Source organism: Leuciscus leuciscus, assembly GCF_965113295.1.
Source record: "Leuciscus leuciscus genome assembly, chromosome: 8".
Taxonomy (NCBI): Eukaryota; Metazoa; Chordata; class Actinopteri; order Cypriniformes; family Leuciscidae; genus Leuciscus; species Leuciscus leuciscus.
In genome coordinates this window covers 24,121,915-24,144,390 of record NC_138732.1, presented here as the reverse complement: position 1 = coordinate 24,144,390, position 22,476 = coordinate 24,121,915, and the positions used below count along the sequence as shown (strand labels likewise).

The 22,476-nt window shown below is 36.4% G+C and overlaps 2 protein-coding genes across 3 annotated transcripts in view; both read right to left on the bottom strand.

Annotated features, from left to right (window-relative positions):
• The window catches only part of cplx2b (complexin 2b), a 30,496-nt gene extending 25,522 nt beyond the window's left edge, over positions 1–4,974 (bottom strand). Inside the window, exon 1 of one of the 2 annotated variants that reach the window (XM_082177315.1) lies at positions 4,855–4,974. The gene's annotated coding sequence lies outside the window, so the exon portion shown is untranslated. Of the gene's footprint in view, positions 1–4,720 lie in introns of both variants that reach the window. The other variant, XM_082177317.1, reaches the window with a different exon arrangement.
• Positions 4,975–8,422: 3,448 nt separating this feature from the next.
• On the bottom strand, positions 8,423–16,546 carry slc25a48 (solute carrier family 25 member 48). Its single transcript, XM_082177308.1, has 7 exons — positions 16,349–16,546; positions 15,443–15,486; positions 15,158–15,229; positions 13,851–14,103; positions 12,400–12,675; positions 11,065–11,198; positions 8,423–9,153 (listed from the first exon to the last, which is right to left on the bottom strand). The coding sequence occupies exons 1-7, from the start codon at positions 16,392–16,394 to the stop codon at positions 9,049–9,051; spliced, it is 930 nt and encodes a 309-aa protein (XP_082033434.1). The 5' UTR covers positions 16,395–16,546; the 3' UTR covers positions 8,423–9,048.
• Between the last annotated feature and the right edge of the window lie 5,930 nt (positions 16,547–22,476).

Here is a 22,476-nt window from a genome sequence, read left to right as displayed (position 1 = left end):
CAGGTCCAGTGCTATATCACGAAAACACTGCAGAATGAATGTAATTCCACAGAGCCGGATGAAAAGGCATCCTCAGAGGTCTATCATGATCTATCAGGGCAGCAGCAATACATTTTTCAATGTCTCAGAAAACCACATAGGCTAGGGTCTGTATAGCTAGTCATTAATGTCTTGGCTGAAAAAAGGAAATTACAATATAAATATAAAAAACAATGTTTTGTTTTGACTGTAATGAAAAATAATGCATATTATTATAATTCTAAATCATTTAACATACATGTGACATTGAATTCCCTAAAAAATGGTTTACTTTGTATATTTATTTGATAATGTCACAATGGTCATTTTACTTTAAGTCATGGGATCATAATTATATCTAAATATTATTTCTAAAGACTTTCACACTTTTTTTCTACAGACTTTGCAAGCATGCCAAATCTGTCTGTGTCTTTAAGTATCATTTACACACTTTGTCCACTGTAAAATGTTGTCATTGAGTGTTTTTTTAACTTTTAGCATGATTATAATGTTCCATTTGAGTTGCCATTTTCAAACATATAACTATTTTGCCCCTAATAAAAGCTTTTCGAAATTTAGTCTACTTGTTTACCAAAAAGACGTTTTAGCGACAAGCCATGCTTGAGATAAAAATGAAAGATATGATGTGCTAATAAACAAACATTAAGGTAAATATCACTTGCATGGGACACAAAAATATTATGCTCACAAGTGATATTAGCCTTAATGTACTATAATTATGTCTAATTGGAAAAAGTAAGATAATATTATTTATTATATTTCGGCTACATATAATGTTACTGTAGCAATACAATTTGCCTTAAGACAAGAGAGTCCCAAAAATGTGTTAAAATGTAATTTTCATCACAGAATGCTATGAAACCCATAATTTGAGATGTGGTGGAAATAAGGGAATTTTCCTGTTCTGACAAAAATGACAGAATTGCTCTGTAATGAATACACAATGTAATCAATTGTATTCATCAATAATTAAATTAAAAGTGGTGGAAAAAGTGCAATGAAATCTTAGTAGAACTCAATTTAATAGGTTGACATTTTTACAGTATGTACAGTATTTTTACAGTACAGTAAGTTGTAATTTCTGTTTTATAGGTTTAACAAAGCAAATAAAACCATTTTCAGTGTACAACCAAAGTACAGCCTATACCCCTGGGTGGGAATCACTGTCTCGGAAGAAAAATCTGATATTTTACGGCAATGTATGAAGAGTCAACATTGACCCACTTAAGACAGCATATTATTATTACAACCCCTGGTGCGTGAGAGCAGTTGAAGACACTTGATTTCAGGAAGGGGGTCTGCAGCGACTCCCACTGAGCTCCTGCTATGTAGTGTCAAAGCATATCATTGCGTGCTGGGTTGGGCTCACACAAGAGGTCATGGGAACCCCCCTCTCCAGTGGGGGCCAATTAGCTCTTGTTACATTAAAGTTAGCATGTCATATACACATTACTCTATTGCTGTTGACTGCACTGCTTAACACCTGATTCACACTTTCCATTTTGCTGTATTCAAAACCAGGTCTGTGCATTGCAAACAGATGGGCCTTGACTGCAAAAAAATAAACAGTTGTGCTGAACGCACACAATATTTTCGTGTGCAATCTTGTGAAAATGCCAGAATAAATTTGTATACTTCACACTGTGAAACACTGGACCACCTGTGCAAAGAGATTAGAATTTATGCATTATGAAATATGCCTGGTATTGCTTTACATGTCAGACAGATGGTTTTTCCGGATGTTCTTGGGCAGAATAATCTTCATTTGGGCCAAGAAATGTGTTTTTTTTGTTGTTGTTTTTTACGTTAATAAAAGTCTTTCATTATTTAATTATTATATTATTCTATATTCACAATACCTCAGACTCAAGTTGACCAGTGTTGGTAATACAAAAGTAACGTAACACATTACTTTTCATAAAAAGTAACTAAGTAACACAATTAGTTACTTTTTCAGTGAGTAACGCAATATTGTAATGCATTACTTTTAAAAGTATCACACTGCTGTTGACCCATAGGTTGTCCATTTCAGCTAAATCATGCCTCTTCCTTGAGTCTGCAGTGTGTTTGGTGTTTGTATGTGTCTGCCAAGTGGCTAACCATGCAGAGGGAGTTTAGAAATCTGGGGAAGAGAGATAAGCTTTCAGTTGAAATACTTGCTGCAAGCATTTCACCCAAAGAGCATTATCTTCAGACCATTTAGCCAGATTAAAGGTCTTTTAAATTATAATCAACCTCTCTAACATCTTTCCACAGCTTGACACGGTAACATACACATCTAGCTCACAAAATCGCCCAATCAGACCAGGTGCAGACCAAGCTTTATTCTTTAAGGAAGCGTTAGATTTCCCTCAGTGTTGTGTTGTGTTTATCGCATGCAAAAACTAGTCGTGCTAATTAAGGGATTATCTGAAGGAAAAATTATCTTTCAAATTTCCTAAACCAGTTTATCAATAATCACAAAAGAGACAAAAGCTTCTGGCAAACTGTCACTCCACACCTATTGGCCGTTGGGTTTTGTTTAGCAGCTGTTTTATTACAATTCTGCAAAATTTATGGCATTTCAATGGTGACAGCAGAACCATAGCCTGCAAAAAGGAATATGATCATAAAGCCTCACAATGCAATTTGATGGAGGTTGGACACAGCTATAAATAATTCAGCACTTGATTTCTCCCCTGCAGCTAGACCTCTCCTGACGACTCTCAGTAGCAAACACACAGCGGAGGCTTCAAAACCGCCACTCCACACCTGTCACAAACAACACCTCACCTTACACTCGAGCTGGTGGACAGATGTGTCCATATGACTGACTTAAACAGTCATGAATCAACTTTATGCCTGTCTAAATTTCCCCTTTATTGGTATTAAAATACTTTCAAAACTGGCTACAGCAGGCAGACCAATTCTCTAGGCTAACTCTATTCAGTAGCACAAAAATGAAACAAATTAGCTTAAAATAAAACTTTAAATTCTTGTTCACATTTTAAAAACCTGTTGCTTTTAATTCAGTAGGCTATAGCCAAATCTAAAGCAAACTCTTTAGCATAAAAATCCGTTAAATATCCAGAAATATCACACATGAATGTACATTAGACACAAACATTAAAAACAATCAAGGAAAATGGTGCATACACCACAGTGACACTGTACTTTGTTTTTTGCAAAGTTGCATGGCAGTTTGAATGCTATAAGGTCCAGTAAACATCAAGCAGCATAGCCAATCTAAATTGCAGCATAGCCAATCCAATTTTCAACACGTTTTTCTGAAGCAGAAATAACGTGATCTTATCTGTTCCTCTACTATACATCCATTTCATGCATCCTTTCTCTCTTTCGCTCCTTTTATCTCTTCTTTTCACTCTCACAGCACATGAATAATGGTCAAGGGTTAGGCCTAATTCCCATTCTTGCCTGAGGCCAAAAGTAAGAAATAGTAATGTGCATTTGCTACTACGTCCAATCAGTGCGGATTCTTTTGAAAGCTAGAGTTGCGCATATAAAAATAGTCGTGATGCATGCAAAAGCCATTTGAATAGCTCATAACATAATCACTGTAACACTGAAGTATCAGGTTTTCAGGATTTTATCTTATGAGAACTGATTATAAACTAAATTTCATCTTGATGACATGCTTAAAAAATATTGCAATACTTAAGTTTGGGTTCTTCTCAGCAACCCCTGATATAAACATTACATAAACAAATGAATTCATGTGCAGATGATAAGATAAGCCTAAATTCCTGCCAATTTGAATCAGATGTTTACTGTACAAATGAACCCCACAAAAACACTACTAAACACTTGAACCTATATATGGTTAGAAATGTATAAAAAAACCAAAAAAACACGCCTAATTTAAGTTAATATCTGTCTCGTGGTTCAAAGAAGCATATTAAAGAATGTGAAGCTGAAAATAAGAGGTTAATCTCACAATTTCTATAATACACTTGCATCGTAGGGGTTTCACATAAAAACAGTTTGTCTCAACAGAATATGCCACTCACTAAAAACGCAGATTGTTACTTTAGCTCTGAAAAACTCATGGTATAATCAAATTATAAACTCTTTCCAACATTTTTATTTAAGGACAGTTAGATGTTTTAAGTGTTCATGTTTGAAGAATTACATAATGAACCAATGCAATGGACAGTAAAAGTAGTCTATATATAGGAAAGGAGCTGTCCTACTGTATATACCAGCTATGCTGTACTGTACTGGAGCTCAAGGCAATTGTACAGATACTGGTTTCTCATACACCCACTGTACACCAGAGAAGATCTGGAGCTCAAGGCAATTGTAATCACAGACAGGTTTCTCATACACCCACTGTACATCAGAGAAGCTCAATCTCACTGTACTAGAAAAGATCAACAGTAGAATAATGTAGGCCTATCTTTTTCAGTTGTTTTCGGCCTTGCCCTCTCCACCGGTATACAATGCAATCATGCAGTCCATCAGATTCATCAATTGCTGCACCTGCGCATATTGTCGTCTCTCTCTCTCTCTCTCTCTCTCTCTCTCTCTCTCTCTCCCTCCCTGATCATGCACGTCGCGCGCGCTTCTGTCTCTACTGTTTACCTGAAAACACACAAGGCATCTCTCAAAGCACTTGACAACTCACATTTCACTTGCCCTTTTCTTACAAACATGGAGCTGAAACTGGCAGATCACGCCTTACCCTGCGTGCCCAACCCTCTCCATCGCCGAGTGCGTTCAGCACCAGGAACATGCAGCGTTCAATGGCAACATCGCGCCGAGTCTGAGCAAAAGGATGGAGAAAAGAGAGCATGCGAGGAGCGAACATTTACAAACCTCCGCGATGAGAGAGAGAGAGAGAGCGAGGTGGTCCTGACTGCTTTGAATTCAGCGTCTGATGTGATGTGTGTGTGTGCGCTGCTCCGTATCGTATCGTAGCTCTCTCTCTCTCTCTCTATCTCTCTCTCTCTCTCTCTCTCTCTCTCTCTCTGCCTCCACCCTCAGCCATCAACAACTGATCCTACAGCATTATGAGGAGATTTAAAACAACTCCAGAGTACAAACAAAGGTGTGGGGTAAATATATATTTAAAAAACAATTTTACATACGTTTCAGCCGGGGTTTCAAACCTTAATAAACACTAAGGTTAGATTTGGAAGTTAGTAAGAGGTAGTCATAGCAACAATACGCCGCTTCAGCACTTGCGGTCGACAAACCCAAAACACAGCCATTAATATCTTCCAATTGTTTGTAACGTTAGCTAGATATCGATTCAAAATCAAACTTTAGTGTTTTGTTTAAAATGTGCTAATTAGCATTTAGCTCACCGTGCCAAATTACATTGTGTTGTTCGAGACACGAGTCAAGATTAAATAGTGATTCTATGAGGATTTCCTATGTTTAAAAAAAAATATTTAAAAGTTAAATTGCAGCATTTAAAAAATCTGAATGTAAATAAATGCAAATGAAATTCCATTGCTTTGGTGTTTGGGAAATTATATGCTGAAAATTTTAATTTGTTGCCGCTGTCCTGTTTTTATTTCATTTATTTGTTTTTATTATTATGATTATTTTATATTTTATATTATATTTGTGCCAAAAAGGTTTCGAAAAAAAATACGAGGGAGTCGAAGATGGAGAAAGTTGTGAGATGGAGAAGAAAGTAAATGTCTTCAAGAAGGAGCAGCAAAATATAACAAAATTACTGAGCAGTTCAGGGCTTCAAGTGCAGGTCAGTTTCATTAGTAAATAGCGAAGTATTAAACAAACTGCTAGCAAATGTTAACAGTAGAACTTCTATCAATTACTTTCTTCAATAAAAATACTGTAGCCTGCAAAATGACATAATTATTATCTCTATTGTAAAGTTACATTAGAAATTTAGCAGACAGATTCACATCGGTTTATAGGGAGGGAGCTTGGGCAGACAACACAAAAAGTTATAATAATACATGATTCATTATTAGGATTTTTCTAAAAAGATACTGTCATGAATCATGATGTAGTCATTGTAGGCTACTTATTTTGACATTTAGGCAATTTGGAAAATTAGTTTTACTATAGTTGTATGAAATAAAGTTTTGTTTAGTCATTCCAAGATGAAAAACAAAATCCATCAACACATATATTACTTTGATAAATTTAGAATTGATGCAAACAAGAATTTTTTTTTTTTTTTTTTCAACAAGGTGGAGACAGTCTATCAGTAGGCCTCATGAACTGGTGAAGAAGTGACGGGAAGGCTACAAGAAACAAACAAACAAAAGTACACACGCAAGGGAGAAACAGAGATATAAGGTAAAATGAAGAAAAGGAAAAGTGAAGTGAAGGTATGTTCGAGAGAGAACCTTTAATCCCAGCTCTGTTTTAGACCATTATAAGCCGTACAAAAAATGGTGTTGTTGTGGGTGTATGGCATGGCCTGGATATAGCCATTATGTTAAGATTGTGTCTTAAGAAGTATGGCCAATAGCCAAGGGGCAACCAGTGTTACTTTTCGGTATCAAATTAGAGAAATCTATATTTTTATGTAACTGACTTTAAAAAGTTCTTAACAGCCTTTAAGACAAACATTTGATGACTAACATATAAGACTAGTCTAGTTTTTATTTTATTTTATTTTTTAAAGGTGCTGTGTTGAATAAACAATACAAATAATAAAGAATAATGTTCAGTGACACCATCTGTCAGCAGTGTGGTATTATGTGCATTCAGCTATTTTAGACATGGTGTTTTTCCTTTCTGAAGGTCAGCAGGATCTGGTTGTGAAAGCGCTGTGTACAGTTGATTACTGATCCCTCATTACCTCCTGGACATAGACCTGAACAAATATTACTGACAGGTGCTCGGGCTACACTGAGTAACACAATCAGTTCAAACAAAGCAGAGCATGTACCAGCCATATGGGGTCTGATTTCAGAGATCTGCTCCATTTAAAACTGGCTTTATGACATCACGTCTGGAACAAGAGAACAATGAAGTTTAGGTAGCTGTAATGGGAGCCACAATGAAATCATAATCCTAATATGTCACTGAGTGAGCCATTAGGGACCCTTTAAAGATAAAAATCCATACTGAAGGTTTTGGACAGATTAATGTCTGGTGTGCATTCGGCCGCCAACAACACCATGTGACATGGTGAGTCTTTTTCATTCTGTGTTAGTAACTTATTAGCATACTTTCAATACTTTTGAACTGTACAACATGATGATAGTATTCCTGTAATAGATAGGCTACACTTTCATTGTTTGGCAGTAGCTGGGTGGTTGTTGGGGTGTTTCAATAATAATAATAATTATTAGTAGTAGTAGTAGTAGCAACACCTGGGAACCTGTAAAAAACATGCAACATATTGCATACTTTGTGTGCTCAGCTCACTATATATAAATCATAGAAAATAATATTTTTATTACATCTGATATCTCAAGCACACACATCATCTCTTTGCACAATAGCCTGGGAAAGAACTGATTGTGTTGAGCAGGTCATCCATCATCATTAGGCTGTTTCACGCAGTCCGGAATTCAGTGACATGTGAAGTTGTCAATATTCATGCACACGAATAAGTTAATAAGATGAACAAGAAAAATAGATCAAATCTCTGCTGCATACGGAGCCCCCACATCTGAGTCATCGTTGCTGTCTGTCTAGAGTTTTTAATTGCAGGTGTTATCATTATTCCATCTATTTTTTTTTAAATTCTCAGAATAGTAACATTTAAAAATTACTTTTGGTACATTAAACTTTACTTTTCTTTTTTAGTGTGTACACAGCTAAAGCCAAACAATGAGCGTTAGATGAACATGGATGGATTTAAAATAGAGATATAATATACAAACAGAATGCCATTTGTGATTTATTATGCAGTCTATAGCATATGATTTCCGAAGCACGACTAAAAGGGTTTTTGGCAGCATCTATATGGCTTAATTGACTTGGACTTATGGTGTTTTGCTTGTGGCTTCTAGGGAAAAGCAGCGTCAGTTTTCAGTGGTGGTGGAGTTTGGCAGAGGCCATTCAGCTGCGGTGACAATGCTGGCTGGTGCTTTAAACGCTGCCTGTGTCCTCAGCTGTTTTCACTTAAAACTCATCTATCACTCCACTGCCTCTACATAAAAGGAGACCGCTATTACTGCATATAGGAGAGATCTGAGACTGTGCTCAGAAGGTCGGGTTGCAGCATGTTTTCAGAGGAAATCATTTTGTTTCTGAATAAGGTTTGTAATTATTCAGACATACTGATGACCCCTCATCAATGCTTATTAGAAAACGTTGCTATGGCAGGTTTGTTTTAGATACAGTGTCACCATCTGGTGGAAACGTTTTGTCTTTATATTTCCATGCAACTGCTGACTTTTCTGACATAATGAAACAGCGCCACCTAGAGAATCAGAAACAACACCAAAATCATTCACGATTTATTCCAAGGACACTTTATATGTGTTATATTTATATTACTTTTACATCTATTTTCTTGACCTTATAATCCCCTTTCCATAATAATTAGATGATAAGAGGATAGTGGAGGTTGTGTAAAAAAGCATTCAAAGTATTTTCAAGGACCCATGACAATATTTTCATATGAGCATTTTCCGACATACCACAGCTGAGAGCAAACTTATTCTAAAAAAATAAAAATTCCTATTTACATCAAGTAAAATACATTTGAAGTTGATTCATACAAACAAGCATGCAAACACTTTATATTACAGGTTCACTATATAATTTGTTCCCATTTGCATATTATTGCATTAGCAGATAAACCTAAAGGCACTCCACACTGAAAGCCCACTGAAATTATCTAAAAAGATAATCATATATTAAAATATCTCAGCAAACCAAATATGTTCAAAATTGTTCACTATTTTCTTAATATAAGAAACACAGATTCCCTGATACTCTTCATTGTATCAACAATGAACTCACATAAATGGCACATGTAAGTCTACAGTACATGTCATTAAAATCATGAATCCTATAAAATAATTTCTGAGAGCATATATTGTGCGTTAGCTCGTTTCAGAGTCTGTGTTAGACACTGCGGAAAAATTGGAGGGAAAGCTCGTAACCAAGAAACATGGTTGCACACATTGGAAATCCTCTGATAGCATTCACGGTCGCCCCACGAAAGAAAACCTGCATTGGACATTGACAATCAAATGAAAAAACAAAAGCATCAGTATTATATTTCATATAATTCATAAACAGCAATTAACTTCATTTGTGCCCGTGACCTATTTTATCTGGTCTAACCTTTAAATTACTTCAGTTAGTGTAATATATTGTATATAAATTACTGATATAATATAGTGCATATTTGAATGACTCCCTCATTTTAAAGTGCCCCTATTTTGCTATTTTTAAGGTTCCTAATTTTGTTTTGGAGGTCTCCTACAATACGTTTACATGCACCCAAAGTATAATATATACATTGCACATCACCTAATTTCTCAAAAAGTCTGAAAACATTAATTTAGTCTCTTTAAATCCCTCCTTTCTAACTCTGTGTCTAAACCGGACGAGAGTGGCACGATGTGACACAACAAAAGACAATAGTACCATTATAATCAGTGATATTGGCAACGCTGGATGTGGCGCGACACGACAAATCCCCGACACTTGCGATACTTCTCATAGGAAGGACTAATGGATTTGCAATGATCGCTTTGTCGTGTCCAGTGTGGACAGCTTCTAGCTGTTGTCGAGTGGCGTGATGCGACACCTCAACGGTCACGTCAGTTGTAGACACGGGCTGAATCCGAAATCGTCCCCTATACCCTCAGATAGGGCATTATTTGAGGGGACAGCCATTTGTGGTTTCTGAAACCATAGTGCTGTCTTGTTATTGAGTGCACTCATTCAATCCCACATTGCACCACAATAACATGTGTGACAGATGATGTACACTCAACGGCTGTCCGAATTCGCTCACTCGTTTTCATTCACTCCTTCAAGTGAACAGTATTAGTGGACTAACATAGGGAATAGTGAATGAGGGTTTAGGGGGCGATTTCGTAGTCAGCCATGGTGTAAGTATTCTGCTCTGATTGATCAGATGGCACAGTCAATTGTGATTATCTACTCTGCTCTGATTGGTCAGATGGCCCAGTCTGTAGTGATTGGTCTACTCTGATTGGTCAGATGGCCCAGTCTGTTGTGATTGGTCTACTCTGCTCTAATTGGTCGGATGGCCCAGTCTGTAGTGATTGGTCTACTCTGCTGTGATTGGTCACATGGCCCAGTCTGTTGTGATTAGTCTACTCTGCTCTGATTGGTCACATGGCCCAGTCTGTTGTGATTAGTTGCCCTGGGGGCCGCAAAAGATTTACTAGGGGTCGCCAAGCTCGTCGTTAAAGATTTTGAATGTTAAAATAGGGATCTCCAGGAAAAAAGTTTGGGAAGCACTGGTCTAACGCTTACAGTGCATGTCGTAAATGAAACGCCTATTACAATATCTGAATTTCAGCTCCGGTGGCTCAAATTCCAGGCCTCACCTATTTCTACAGTGTTTGAGGGTCAAAGTAGATGCCATTCACAGGCAGCCAATGAAGACCATAGGCTGCCATTGTGCAAATTTGTTACACTGTTACATGGGTATGTACTGAGACTGGAATTGCTGACGACTCGTTTCGGCAACTCAGAATCGATTCTTTCTTTTATGAGACAATAACTCCATTTATCGTGCACTTTGATCTTTGCAGGCTTTTTACATTCAGCTATATTACACACTACATGGAAGATAATATTCAAAAAAGAATAATAGGAGCACTTTAAAGATTACTGACTTAAATAAAATAATCTTAATTGGATGTAACCACATGAAGCACTTTTTTTTTTAAGCTGACCAAACGTGTTTGAGCTTGTACTTGTTTACTTTTACTTTTGTAACTATACAGTTACAAAAGTAAAAGTAAACAAGGACACTGTCAAACAAGTTTGGTCAGCTTAAATTTGTTTTAATTGTAACTAGTCATGCAGCTGCTACATTAAAATTTTGTTTTCAACCTTACTTAAACAAATATTGTATAACATCCATCACAAACTTACATGTATTCCCTCTGTCTTGTAACTTTGCATGATGCAATCCATAATGCCCTTGTATTTCCTCTGCTGCATGGCATCGGCCTGCAACCTGCTTTTCACCACGTCCGTAGGTGTGGCGGTGACCCATGAGATGGATCCTGTGGAACAACAGCATAAACACAAGTGAAATATCATGTAGAGTATCCTTAAAATGCTTGACTCCCACTAGAATCATATTTAGGTTAAACCAGGCTCTTCCCGTCATTTACCGATAGGAGGGAAATTTTAAATGGGAAGTACAGTGAGAAATCTCAAAACAATCCACCCTCTGACTCCCCTTCGCCAACAGTACACTTGCTAATCTGTGCATGACTGCTGAGAAGTAGTTTGGTGTCATACAGAGGTTCTGACACATCTTTTAAACTCAGTTGAACTTGAGAAAACAATTTTGGAAAACAGCTGTGTTTTTAGAAACAGACTTAAAAACACTACATCTGGTGTTTCTTTACACTCTTGGAAATAAAGGTTCTAAAAGTTTTTTGTTTTGTTTTTCTCACACCAATGCCATTGAAAAACCTTTTTGGGTTACCAAAAGAAACTTTAAGTGACCAGTTCTTAAAATAAACTTTAAAAAAAATTTCTTGGTGTGATGAAAAAGAATGATTCTTTTTTCCAATGGAAAGGTACCATGGATTTTAGAGGATCTTCATGAAACCCATTAAGAGTGCAAGTAAGGATCACATTCAGGCAAGAAAAGAATAGCTCTCTTAAACCTAGTGAACTAACTCTGGAGAGAGCATTTTAAAGTTTTACGGTATGATAATGCTTTCTGAGATAATATTTGACCACATTTTAAGGGCATGATTTTTTTTCTCCAAACTAGTTCAGCGTAATCTCCGCCCGCAGCCGATTCTGAAGACGCCATTGGTCATGCCAATCACAGTGCTGACTGCATACACAGAGCTACAACGATTTAAACCCTAACCCTACTCTACACCCTAACATTCACCAGTGAAATTGGCTGGAGAGTGGGATTTGCTCTGAACTGGTTTGGCAGCATTACATGTAGGCCTATCTTTTGCAGAGAAAGCAATCCAAAAAAATTATAATAAATCCAAACAAGAAAATGATTATAGATATAATTCATTACATAATATAATTCATAAATCAAAAGTGCAATATATTTCAAGTGGACTACTGTTGGACTCATGTTGTTAGCCTAGAAACATGTTCAAATCAAATTCTATTGAAATCTACTGCAAGCCCGTGCATTTGAGAGGGTTTCAGATCAGTCACTTATTAGGTTCCACTCAGAATAGCAGCTACTAGGTTTTGGAACAGCTCTCATGTCTCATTTACCTGCTAAACCTCCTGCTAGCCATATGCTGCAGGGATGAGGGGTGCCAGTGCCATCAGGATTCATCCAGTTACAGAATAATGTGTACGGTATGAAGTACAGGGTGTAACCAGGTATATCCCGCAATATCATGGCGCCCGCTCCTCGGTAGAGCCCTTGAATGCCCTCGTTCTCCAGGACAGAACTAATGCAGTGCAGCGGCCCTCTGTACATAGACTGGGACTGAATTCCCATTGACCGAAGAGGGACACTCCCATTCCCAGCAATGTTAAAGTTCTCTGAAAACACACAAAACAGCACGTGAGCAATACTGTGTCTTTTCATAGACATGTTTTTTCACAATTGTTGGTTTCCTTGGAAATGATTAGCTTTCAGTAATCATTACATAGGATTGTTTCCTTTAACCCTTACTTGCATAGAGGTCACTACAGTGGGCATCTAATTAAAAAGCCATTTATTTACGTATGCATGGGTTTTGATGGCATAGTTGCACATCAACCACTACAGTGCCACCAAGTGGCAAGCCTTATTTGTGGAATTTTTGTTTTCTCCAAACCAAGATTGCCAATGGCCAGTCAGAAATGCACTGGAATATCCATCCATTCCTTCTATCCTAGAAGACTCTTGCAGGGATTTTTTTTTTTTTTTACATCTAAGGACATCTATTTTCCAAGTATTGATTTTAGATTGGGAGGAAATTCTGATTAGTCATGTTCACTAAATTGGACATCATGCATCACTAGCTATATCTCAGCTACAATTCATACTATTACTGTGAATGTTGTCTTCATCTGCAGTAACATTTTTGGCTGTATATTTCTGTGTTATTAGATAGTAATTTGCAGTTACATCAAAAAAGTATTCTGATTACGTAATGCACATGACTTTTAATGCGTTACTTTACTCGTTACATCAAAAAGTAATCTGATTATGTAATGCACTTTACTTGTAACGGGCATTATCTACATAGTCTGAGTTGGGTTTCCACAGAGTTGTACCTTCACCGGTTGTAGAAGTCTTTGGTGGAATCACGTCCTCATGTTCTGATATCAAATACTCGTGAATTGCAAACTCAAGAACAAACTCAAGTGTAATTAAATAATTGAATCTGTATTATTTGTTTTGTATATATTTTATAGTTTTCACATGATTTTATATAATTGTATTAATTGGTTTGTTAAATACACAGAGTATTACGGTGCTATTACTGTATTGTTTAATACAGTATCTATTCAGTTAAAAACATAAACGCATACTGTCCACTCATCTGAAAATCTCCTTGTAAAATATGAGTAAGAAAAAAGTTCAAATCTTGTTTTTCATGCCCTAAGAGCAATACAATCACATACTGACTGTGGTTATCATAAATCATGCATGAAAGGGTTAACATAAATATGTTCAGTTCTACTCCATCATAGCTCCAGGATGCTAAAATGTCAAGACTCCAACTTACCTGCAAGAACAGGTTGGGCTTGCATCTGCAGTCTAATTTTGACAAGGTCAACAGGGGCACCCACCCCCACCGAAACCAGACCGGTTAACATGCTCGCTACAGTCAAGTCAAGCATGCTGCAAGGGTGTCTACTGTCACCGTAACGGTATCTGCTAATGAGGCGTTGTGTGTTGCTGAAGATGCCGAACACCACTGAGTTATAGAGGGTGATGCTAGCCAGTGGAAAGGACAGGCCTTTGAAAAACCCTGTAACCTGAGACGACACAAAAGAGATAGATGTCTTTGTCATGAGTTGTCTACTTTTGCTTCTAAGTAAAGGAAAAGTCTATTCATACTATAAATGGGGTAATTAATTTGATATGCAGTCCATCCTGGGGACAACTGGGAACATAGACCCAGGCCGTGTGATTGAGAGTATAGGCTACTCATTGGGCTTGGGGGGTGAGGGGGCCCACTTACACAAATGTTGTCCTATGCTGCTCTGTGATATTTATTGGTGACTTTGGTCAATCCTATACGTCTTAATATATTATACAGAATTAAGTAAAAATAGGGTGTTTTTTAATCATTTTACTTCTGTTTGAGATGTTGCCATTTATATCCCAAGATGCTGCAACATTTTACATGAACAACTGGCAATATTTCCTAACAATATTAGGAAATATTTCACTTGTCTTTTTTTTTTCTTTTTTTTTCTTTTTTTAATTAGAAGGTTTTACCAATATTTTCTTTGGCATTATTTGCATTTATTTTGTTTTCAATAATCCTCTAGGAAGTGACATTATCTTTGGTAGAGATTACAGTAGTCAACATTTGAAGTGGATCAAAAAAGTGAATCAAAGTTGTCCTAAGACAAGAATGGGTATTGTTCAAAATTCATGTATAACTTTGATGAAAGGTTTTGATCCACTACCGTAGTATGATATTAACAACATTTGAGAACAGGATAAAAAAACTATAAATGACTAATATAAATTATCTAAAGTAAATAAAATTCTAAATTACTGTAACTCCAAGTTATTCAAATAGGCTGAAGTCAATCTCTGAACAATGGTTAACTTTCCTGATACCATGCTCTAATAGCCATCTTTTCATTCTGTAAATAAGTTTTTTAGATATGTTATAAAGTTAAAGAGCCTGAGGTTATAGCTCTAAATAGCTGTAAAGGTATAGCAAAACAGAAATGGCTCAATAAATACAAGGCTGTCTGCCCTTTTGGGGTAATTGTGATAAGGTTATAAAAAAAATAAAAAATGCTTTTCAGTTATTTTTTATTTCATGTAGTCTATAAATATGTAAATTCTTACATTTTCCGTTTTGTAGATGGATACAATACAGTGGAGAGTATTCTTGTATCCATTGCCAGCTTGTAAACGAGTCTGTAAAAGAGCACAAATGAATTTTTCTCATTATTTCCTGGGTTGACTTCATTCCTAACCAAAAAATTGTATACCTGCCCAGTGGGTAAAAACAGAAAAATAATGCCTTATGAAGTCACTTGGAGTGTAAAACCTATTAACTATTTATAAATATATAATAAGTACATATCTTATTCCATCTTACATTTGTACAAAACAAATCACAAACCTTACCTTGACTGTGTCAAGCGGATGTCCTACAATTACACTGGATGCTCCTGCAACAAAAACAGTGACATATGGCTTCAAAATGTCAAAACTGAACTGTACAAAGACAATTTTAATGGTAGATGTAGGCTATTGCATAGCTTTGTAGGAGGCTCTTCTTGCAGAACACAGTGTCCGTTTTCATGAACAAGTTACATTGTTTTGAACATTTCATGGTGGATGGGCAGGGCATGCACAATAGGGCTTTACAGAACAGACTCTTCATTTGAATGGAGAACCAAAACCCGTTTTTCCACCAAAAATCGTTTAAGGCTGAGAAATGTAGACCAATTTGCCAAAAAAAAAAAATTGCCAACGAAATCTGCGTTGTTTACAAGAGCGCGAAAAATAGTTAAATATTTTGTCTGATGGAGCAAAGATTTGTAACACTTTACTGAAATGGTTTCGTAGCCTACAAGTGACACATTTCGTTAAAATTGACATGCATGTATATCAATTTAAGACTTAACAACAGAAACAACACATAGCCTAACTAATAAACATAAACATAAACAACGACTCAACGACGCCCCTCACGCGGCTTCTTGCCATCTCTCAATCAAACTTGTTTTTCTACTTTTTAATTGACAATTTCCCCATTTTTGCGGTAGGACCTACTTGATAAAACATTCTAAAAATGCTGATAATGTGCTTCTTAAACAGCTAAAAGTGGTAGTTTAATTGAAATTTACAAATCTGTTTGTAATAGATTAACTAGGCTACTTCACGAAACAAAAGTATAAACTGTTCACTAAAGACGCGTACAAGCTGTTAAATCGCGTTATTGCTCTCCGAAAATGTATACGGGTTGGGTTTGTTATCAGTGTTAAACATACAAAGCTTCTTACTAAACGCAAAACAAATAAAACTCACCTCCAATCCATCCTGCTACAAAATCATCCAGATGAAAGACTGTCATTGTACAACAGACTGAATCTTCACTGGAGATTTCCACATAAGAGTCGGCGTTGATACGGTTTAAATGTTGACGCTAAACATCTGTAAACTTCATCTATCAGTTCGTCAGATCGATAAAAGCAAAGGTAAGTTAGTTCAGTCTCATCATTTAAATCGGCGAGGAGGGAGTGTATGGGGGCGTTGCGGGCATACAAAAATAGATTTGTCCACCAACACCCATAATGACTTGATTAAAACAATTTGCTGCAAACATATTTCTCACTATTGTGTAATACAATGGGTAAAGTGCGTGAATCATGTTACTCTTTACGGAGCTTCGGAGTTCCTCTATAGATTGAGGAATGCTTGGAATGTGGTGCTGTCCACGCTCACATAAAATAAAACAAAACCAATATGTTTTTCACAAACCACAAACGTTCTCTTGAAAATAATGCTTAATTTGTATCTAAATGATCATATTGACAATCATTTACTCTCCCATCGGCCAAGGCCTTGACATGCAACGTTATAGGTTGAGATGTAAACAAACGTTCTGTAAATATGCTTCAGTCCATGTGGAAAGTTACAAGTCAGTGTCACTGGCATAATGGAAAATAGTTCTGTACTGAAGTTTTGCGAACTTTTGTATGGACATCTATATGCATAGGACTTATCAGAAGAGCAATTGAACACTATAAAAAATTCAACCCACAAAAACTGAAAATGTAGTTTGTGCCTTAAATCAAAATGATGCCAATGGTACAACCAGCAGTGAGTTCATTGCACTTTTTCGACCACTTTCAATTTAATTTCTGATTCTGATTGAAACCCTTAAGCTCATAGAATCAAGTAGTCAATAAATGTCAGAAATGTTTGTGACAGGAATTTTTGTTGGCTTATATACTGTAGGTATTAGCAAATATCACCTGCACCATATAGATGGAAATGTTCAACCTGAAGCAGTCTGAAATCCTCTCTTGTGTAAACTGAAATCACATTACCTTCATTGTGAAATATATTGTTGATTCACATGCTCTCCAAAAAGTTTTGGCACAAACTATGACAGAAAATGAACCCTATGACATAGGCTATAGGTGTAACTCTGGTGTAAATCCAACTAACAGGGAATGTTCTGAGAACTTCCGTAACGTTTAGGCTAGGTTTTCTACCTAGCCACAAGACACACAGATATGGAATTTAAAGAATTTTGTTTTATAGAGAGTGAACACATACACAAAAAAATAAAATAAATAAAAGTTCAATAATGTTCTCAAAATGTTAGCCCAAAAACATTATCTATACATCGTTCATGGAATTTTTTTGTTTTGTTGTTGAAATGTTTAAGTTTAAATTTTTAAATGTTACTACTTGTTTCAGAATGTTCAGAGAACATTCAAAACTACCATTCCCATGTTGTTTGCCAAATGCAATGTTCCATAACAAAGAACAAAGATTTCTTTATAAAGTTTAGAGAACATTCAGAAATAATGTATTCGTAACTTAATAGGGCGGTTAGAGAACATACTGTATCTTAAAGCTTACGCTACAAACACAATGTACAGAAGTTGCCTTGGGGTTGGGCAAAACAATATTAAAAACTTGGGCAAGGCTCAAATGCCACATCCTGAGTTTGCCGAGTTAGACGCGTTGGAACAACACTCCAGCCGGGAAATCGTAACCATATCTCTACCCCAAAACCTAATAAGGTATCTTTAAAATTAGAGGGAAATGATGGGTGAATAACACTGATGTAGAAGCACACAAAAAAATAACTCCGTAGTTGTAAACATAAAATTGACATAAACTGTAAACTTGTCCATCAAGTCTGATTGGATGATTGAAATGTTGCACTTGGTGAAATCAGGTTTTTCCTGCAACTGCATGAAATTAGTTATACAGAGAGCGAACACATGCAAAATAAATACAAACATTAATAAATAAAATAAAAAGATGTTGTTGTGTTTTGCCTCATTCATGTTGCACACTAATGGTGCAGTCAAAATGGCAGAAAATCTGGTTTAATGTTTTGTTTGACTATTTGGCCCATTGTGACTTATCATTAACTCACTCATAGTAATAAAGTCATATTGTATGGCCATTTTTATGCTTTGTCACCTGACCTGAGATGGGTGAGGCCGCGACGCAATCCACTCATGCGTTACAGCAATCCATGTCCTGGCTGCTTTGAAATGCAAGTTTGTGGAATAAAAGGTTTTTTAAGGATTTTGAAAAAAGCAATTCAGGATCCTCTGATTAGTGTCTCTGAGCACAGCTATTCTTGTGATAAGTGATCAATATTTAACCACACAACACAGCCGTCTTATCACAGCATACCGGATTGCATGCAAGGTACAGAATGCCCCGTCTGCCTGTGCAAATAACTGACTAGGCAGCTCAAATGTACTTGTACTCATTTTCATGCACTACAAGAGGTCTCCTGTGCATCTGTTCAAGACTTGACTACTAATTAGTATTTGTTTGGGTGTTAAGAAGAGGCTTGGCTGTAAATTCTGTCAAACGTCAGCAGAATAAATTAAAAGCCAACATTGCGTGGACAAAACAAAGTCTTTGTGTCTGACACAGAATGAGTGCATGCCTGGGAGATTGCAGCCTTCGGATGTTTTCTCTTAAGCTTTCAATTTTGGCTTTTTACAACTGTAAAAAGTTGTTGGTCTGAGGTGAGGGACGAGGAACAAACAACTAAAATAGGCTGGGACATGCATTTCTTTTGAATTCTGGTTAAAAAAATAAAAATAAATTCACATGCAGTTGCAGGTCTGAACCATCCAACCCCCCATGATACTTCTGGTTATAATTCATTTCAGAAGGCTTAGCATTCTTGTTGGTCAGGTTTCTTTGAGTCTGCTAGAATTAGAAGTTGGACAGGTCAAGGTCTCTGGTTTCAGTGCAATGAAAGATAAGGTCTTTTTAACCAACTCTTGACCCACTGACATTAAAGGTGTCATGAATTGAGAAATATCCTGTAAGTTTCAGAACTCAAGACTTCCTCAGAAGTCCCCAAACAGCTTTTATTGAAACCTGTCCGAACAGCTTGTTTCGGATTTTGTAACATTATAACGTCATAGTGCGATGGAAGTCCGCCTTTCAGAAGATCAAAGCTATTTCTACATCATTGCCTATTCAACCCCGCCTACCAATCCACGTGTTTCACGTAGTAGTAAATGCGAGAGACGCAAACACAGGATTACTGCAGCAAAACCATAGAGATGCTCTGAGGATTACAAGATGTTTTACAGTGCCAAGTTGTGGAAAAACAGTCATCCTTGCCATCCATTGCCATCCTTGTGAGCCTAAGATTAAGAAAACGTGGATGAACTTTATTTTTTACTAAGTTCCAGTAAGATCGTGTCAGTAAGACACTCGTTTGTTCGCTTCATTATACTGTGGATTACGATTTTAGCTTTTCAGAGAGACTGAAAATAAAAGATGATGCAGCGACGACCATATTGGATCCTATAGTTATACTGTGGTGCTGCAGTCAAACTGTGAATAGTTGAGATTTGTTGTTCTTTTCTTTGCTTCAGCATTTGTAGGGTTAATGCGTTGGATTGTCGGATATGGAAGAAAACACGTATGGGAACGCTGCTTTTGTTATTATCTGTAATCATGAATAAAAGCTTCAGTGAGCGACCAGTTGTGTCATCATTAAGACATTACAACACGTTTCATTTTATTTAACACTGCAAATGACAATGTACTGTATATAGCCTACGTTTTTCACTTTATCGAAAAGGATGAACTAAGAATAGCCTATAAGAATGACATTGTGACAAACTATGGTACATTTATTCCACATTTAAACCACAACCAAGACTTATAAAGCATAATACGCAGAAATGTTTTACATTGTTTGCAAATGTTTCAACTATGTAACAAGATATTTTTCAACATTGGAAGTTTTCAAAACAATTCCACGCATGTAATGGCGGGGACGTTGAAAATATTTGAATATTTTAATCCAATCATAGCAGTGGGCATTTACTTCCAAGTCTTGAATGTGGCACGAATATCAAAACGGAGTGTTTGAAAGAGAGGGTCAAAAACAGGATAGAAAATAACATATTACTTATGAATTAGAATGCTTTTTGATGTAAAACTCCTGATATTAGAGAAAATTATAATAAAAAGTTTTTTGTTCATGACGCCCTTTAATCTAAGAATTTGAGAAACAACATGATAACAATACTGTGTAAAAAAAATAAATAAAAATAAAAAACACCTGTTGTTGTGACAGCCTAAAAACGAAATGTTCAGTACTGACATATTCATTTTGTCCTTTCACAAAGAAATATAGTTCAGTTAGGTCAGCGACCTGAACATGTTTTCAACCTGTTTTGAAGTCTGTGTTGACACAGATCACAGTGAATCGCAACCACACAAACCTTTGATTTTTTTTTACTTTTGAAATTGACAGTACAAACCCTATCTGGAATGAAAAAACTTCCAATATTATGTTATGTTGTGTTATGTTATATTAATTATATTACTAATAGTAATAATTAAATATTATAGCAATTATAAATAACAACAACAACAATAATAATAGTTTAATTCAAACAATCACACATAGAATTCTACAATTATTCCTTTCTAGAATTCCCCTCCACTTCGAATTAAAACTGTTAAATAGTTGATTTGACCCTAAAGTTGCGTAAATGTTCAATTCACGGAATTCAAATAAAATGACATATGTTGAGTAATTTAGATCACTTTAGACGTCATTGTAAAACCTTGACAATCAGGGTGTGTTAAACTTGTTGATTCCCATTGGCTCTCAGTGCGCAGTGAGCTAAAAGCCACAGACCTTCAGCTTTAGCCCTGTCAAATCTGGTCATTTTTGCAACTGTATAGAACAGTGACACTTTTTATTCTTTGATCACCTGTACATCCCAACAGCTTTATTGCAAGCATAAAATAATACTGACTATAAACCAGTAACCAGCCTGATAAGTCTAAACCACAAAGAGATGTGCAAAGTACGATACTACAGTGCTCAATATACTAAAAGACTCTCTTGCTATATTCTATACAGTATATTTTCATGTTGATATATTTACACACACACACACACACACACACACACACACACACACACACACACACACACACACACACACACACACACACACACACACACACACACACACACACGCACGCACACACACACACACACACACACACACACACACACACACACACACACACACACACACACATACACACACCTTAATGTTTGCACAACATCTTTTGTGCAATAATGTCTTCTTGTTAGAGAGATATGTAATTTACTTGAATATAACTATCGGCTTAAATGAGTAAGAATTCCCATGAATATAGCAGCAAGCAGCAATTATCAGAGCTGAGCGAGCTATCTGTAAAAATGTTATTTGAACATGTCATTGTGTAAATTAAATTGAAATTGTCAGGGGATGATTACAATGGTACTTAACCAGTTTCATAGCCTACACAGCCTAAGATCCTGAATGGCATCTTGCCATAAAAATATTTCTCAAGATACACGACTGTCATCATGAACTATGAATGCAACTCAGACAGCCAATCAAACCAATGGTTTCGCTAGGCCCTTTTTAGGAGGGCTTCAGCAGCTCCTCCCCGTCTATTAGTCAGTGCGTTCTGTGTGTTCTTTTGGGAGAGGCAGAGGACAAGGTGTGTCTATTGATAGATTGTTATATCTGCATCTGTGCAGATCTTTTATCATAAAAGGAGTTTACATGATGCGGATAGGCCTACTGTACATCCACTGTAAAGTTTTCCCTGCGTTCACACCCCTCATCTTACAGTTGTTTTCTTCCTGCGAAAATGGATTGTGAAGACATACTTTAGAAAATGGTATTTTCATTTTAGAATTACATTTTTTTTTATTAAAACGCATTATTTGGGACGTGGCATTAGAGTAGCATCATGCACATACATTATTAAATACACTGTAAAAATGATTTGTTGGTTTAGCTTAGCCTAGCCTTAAAGGCACACTATGCAGGTTCTGTTTTTGTCAAACAGCGCCCCCTAGAGTCGCTGTGGAGTACTTATATTTAACGCTACTGTCGTAAATACCACTCACG

Bases quoted from the DNA above. Each gene is read 5' to 3' on its own strand.
- slc25a48 (XM_082177308.1), bottom strand. From the start codon at position 16,394: ATGACAGTCTTTCATCTGGATGATTTTGTAGCAGGATGGATTGGAG. The intron at 15,487-16,348 runs GTGAGTTTTATT...TTTTTGTTGCAG, and splicing joins TGTAGCAGGATGGATTGGAG to GAGCATCCAGTGTAATTGTA. The intron at 9,154-11,064 runs GTAAGTTTGTGA...TGTCCAATGCAG, and splicing joins ACAAGACAGAGGGAATACAT to GTTTTCTTTCGTGGGGCGAC.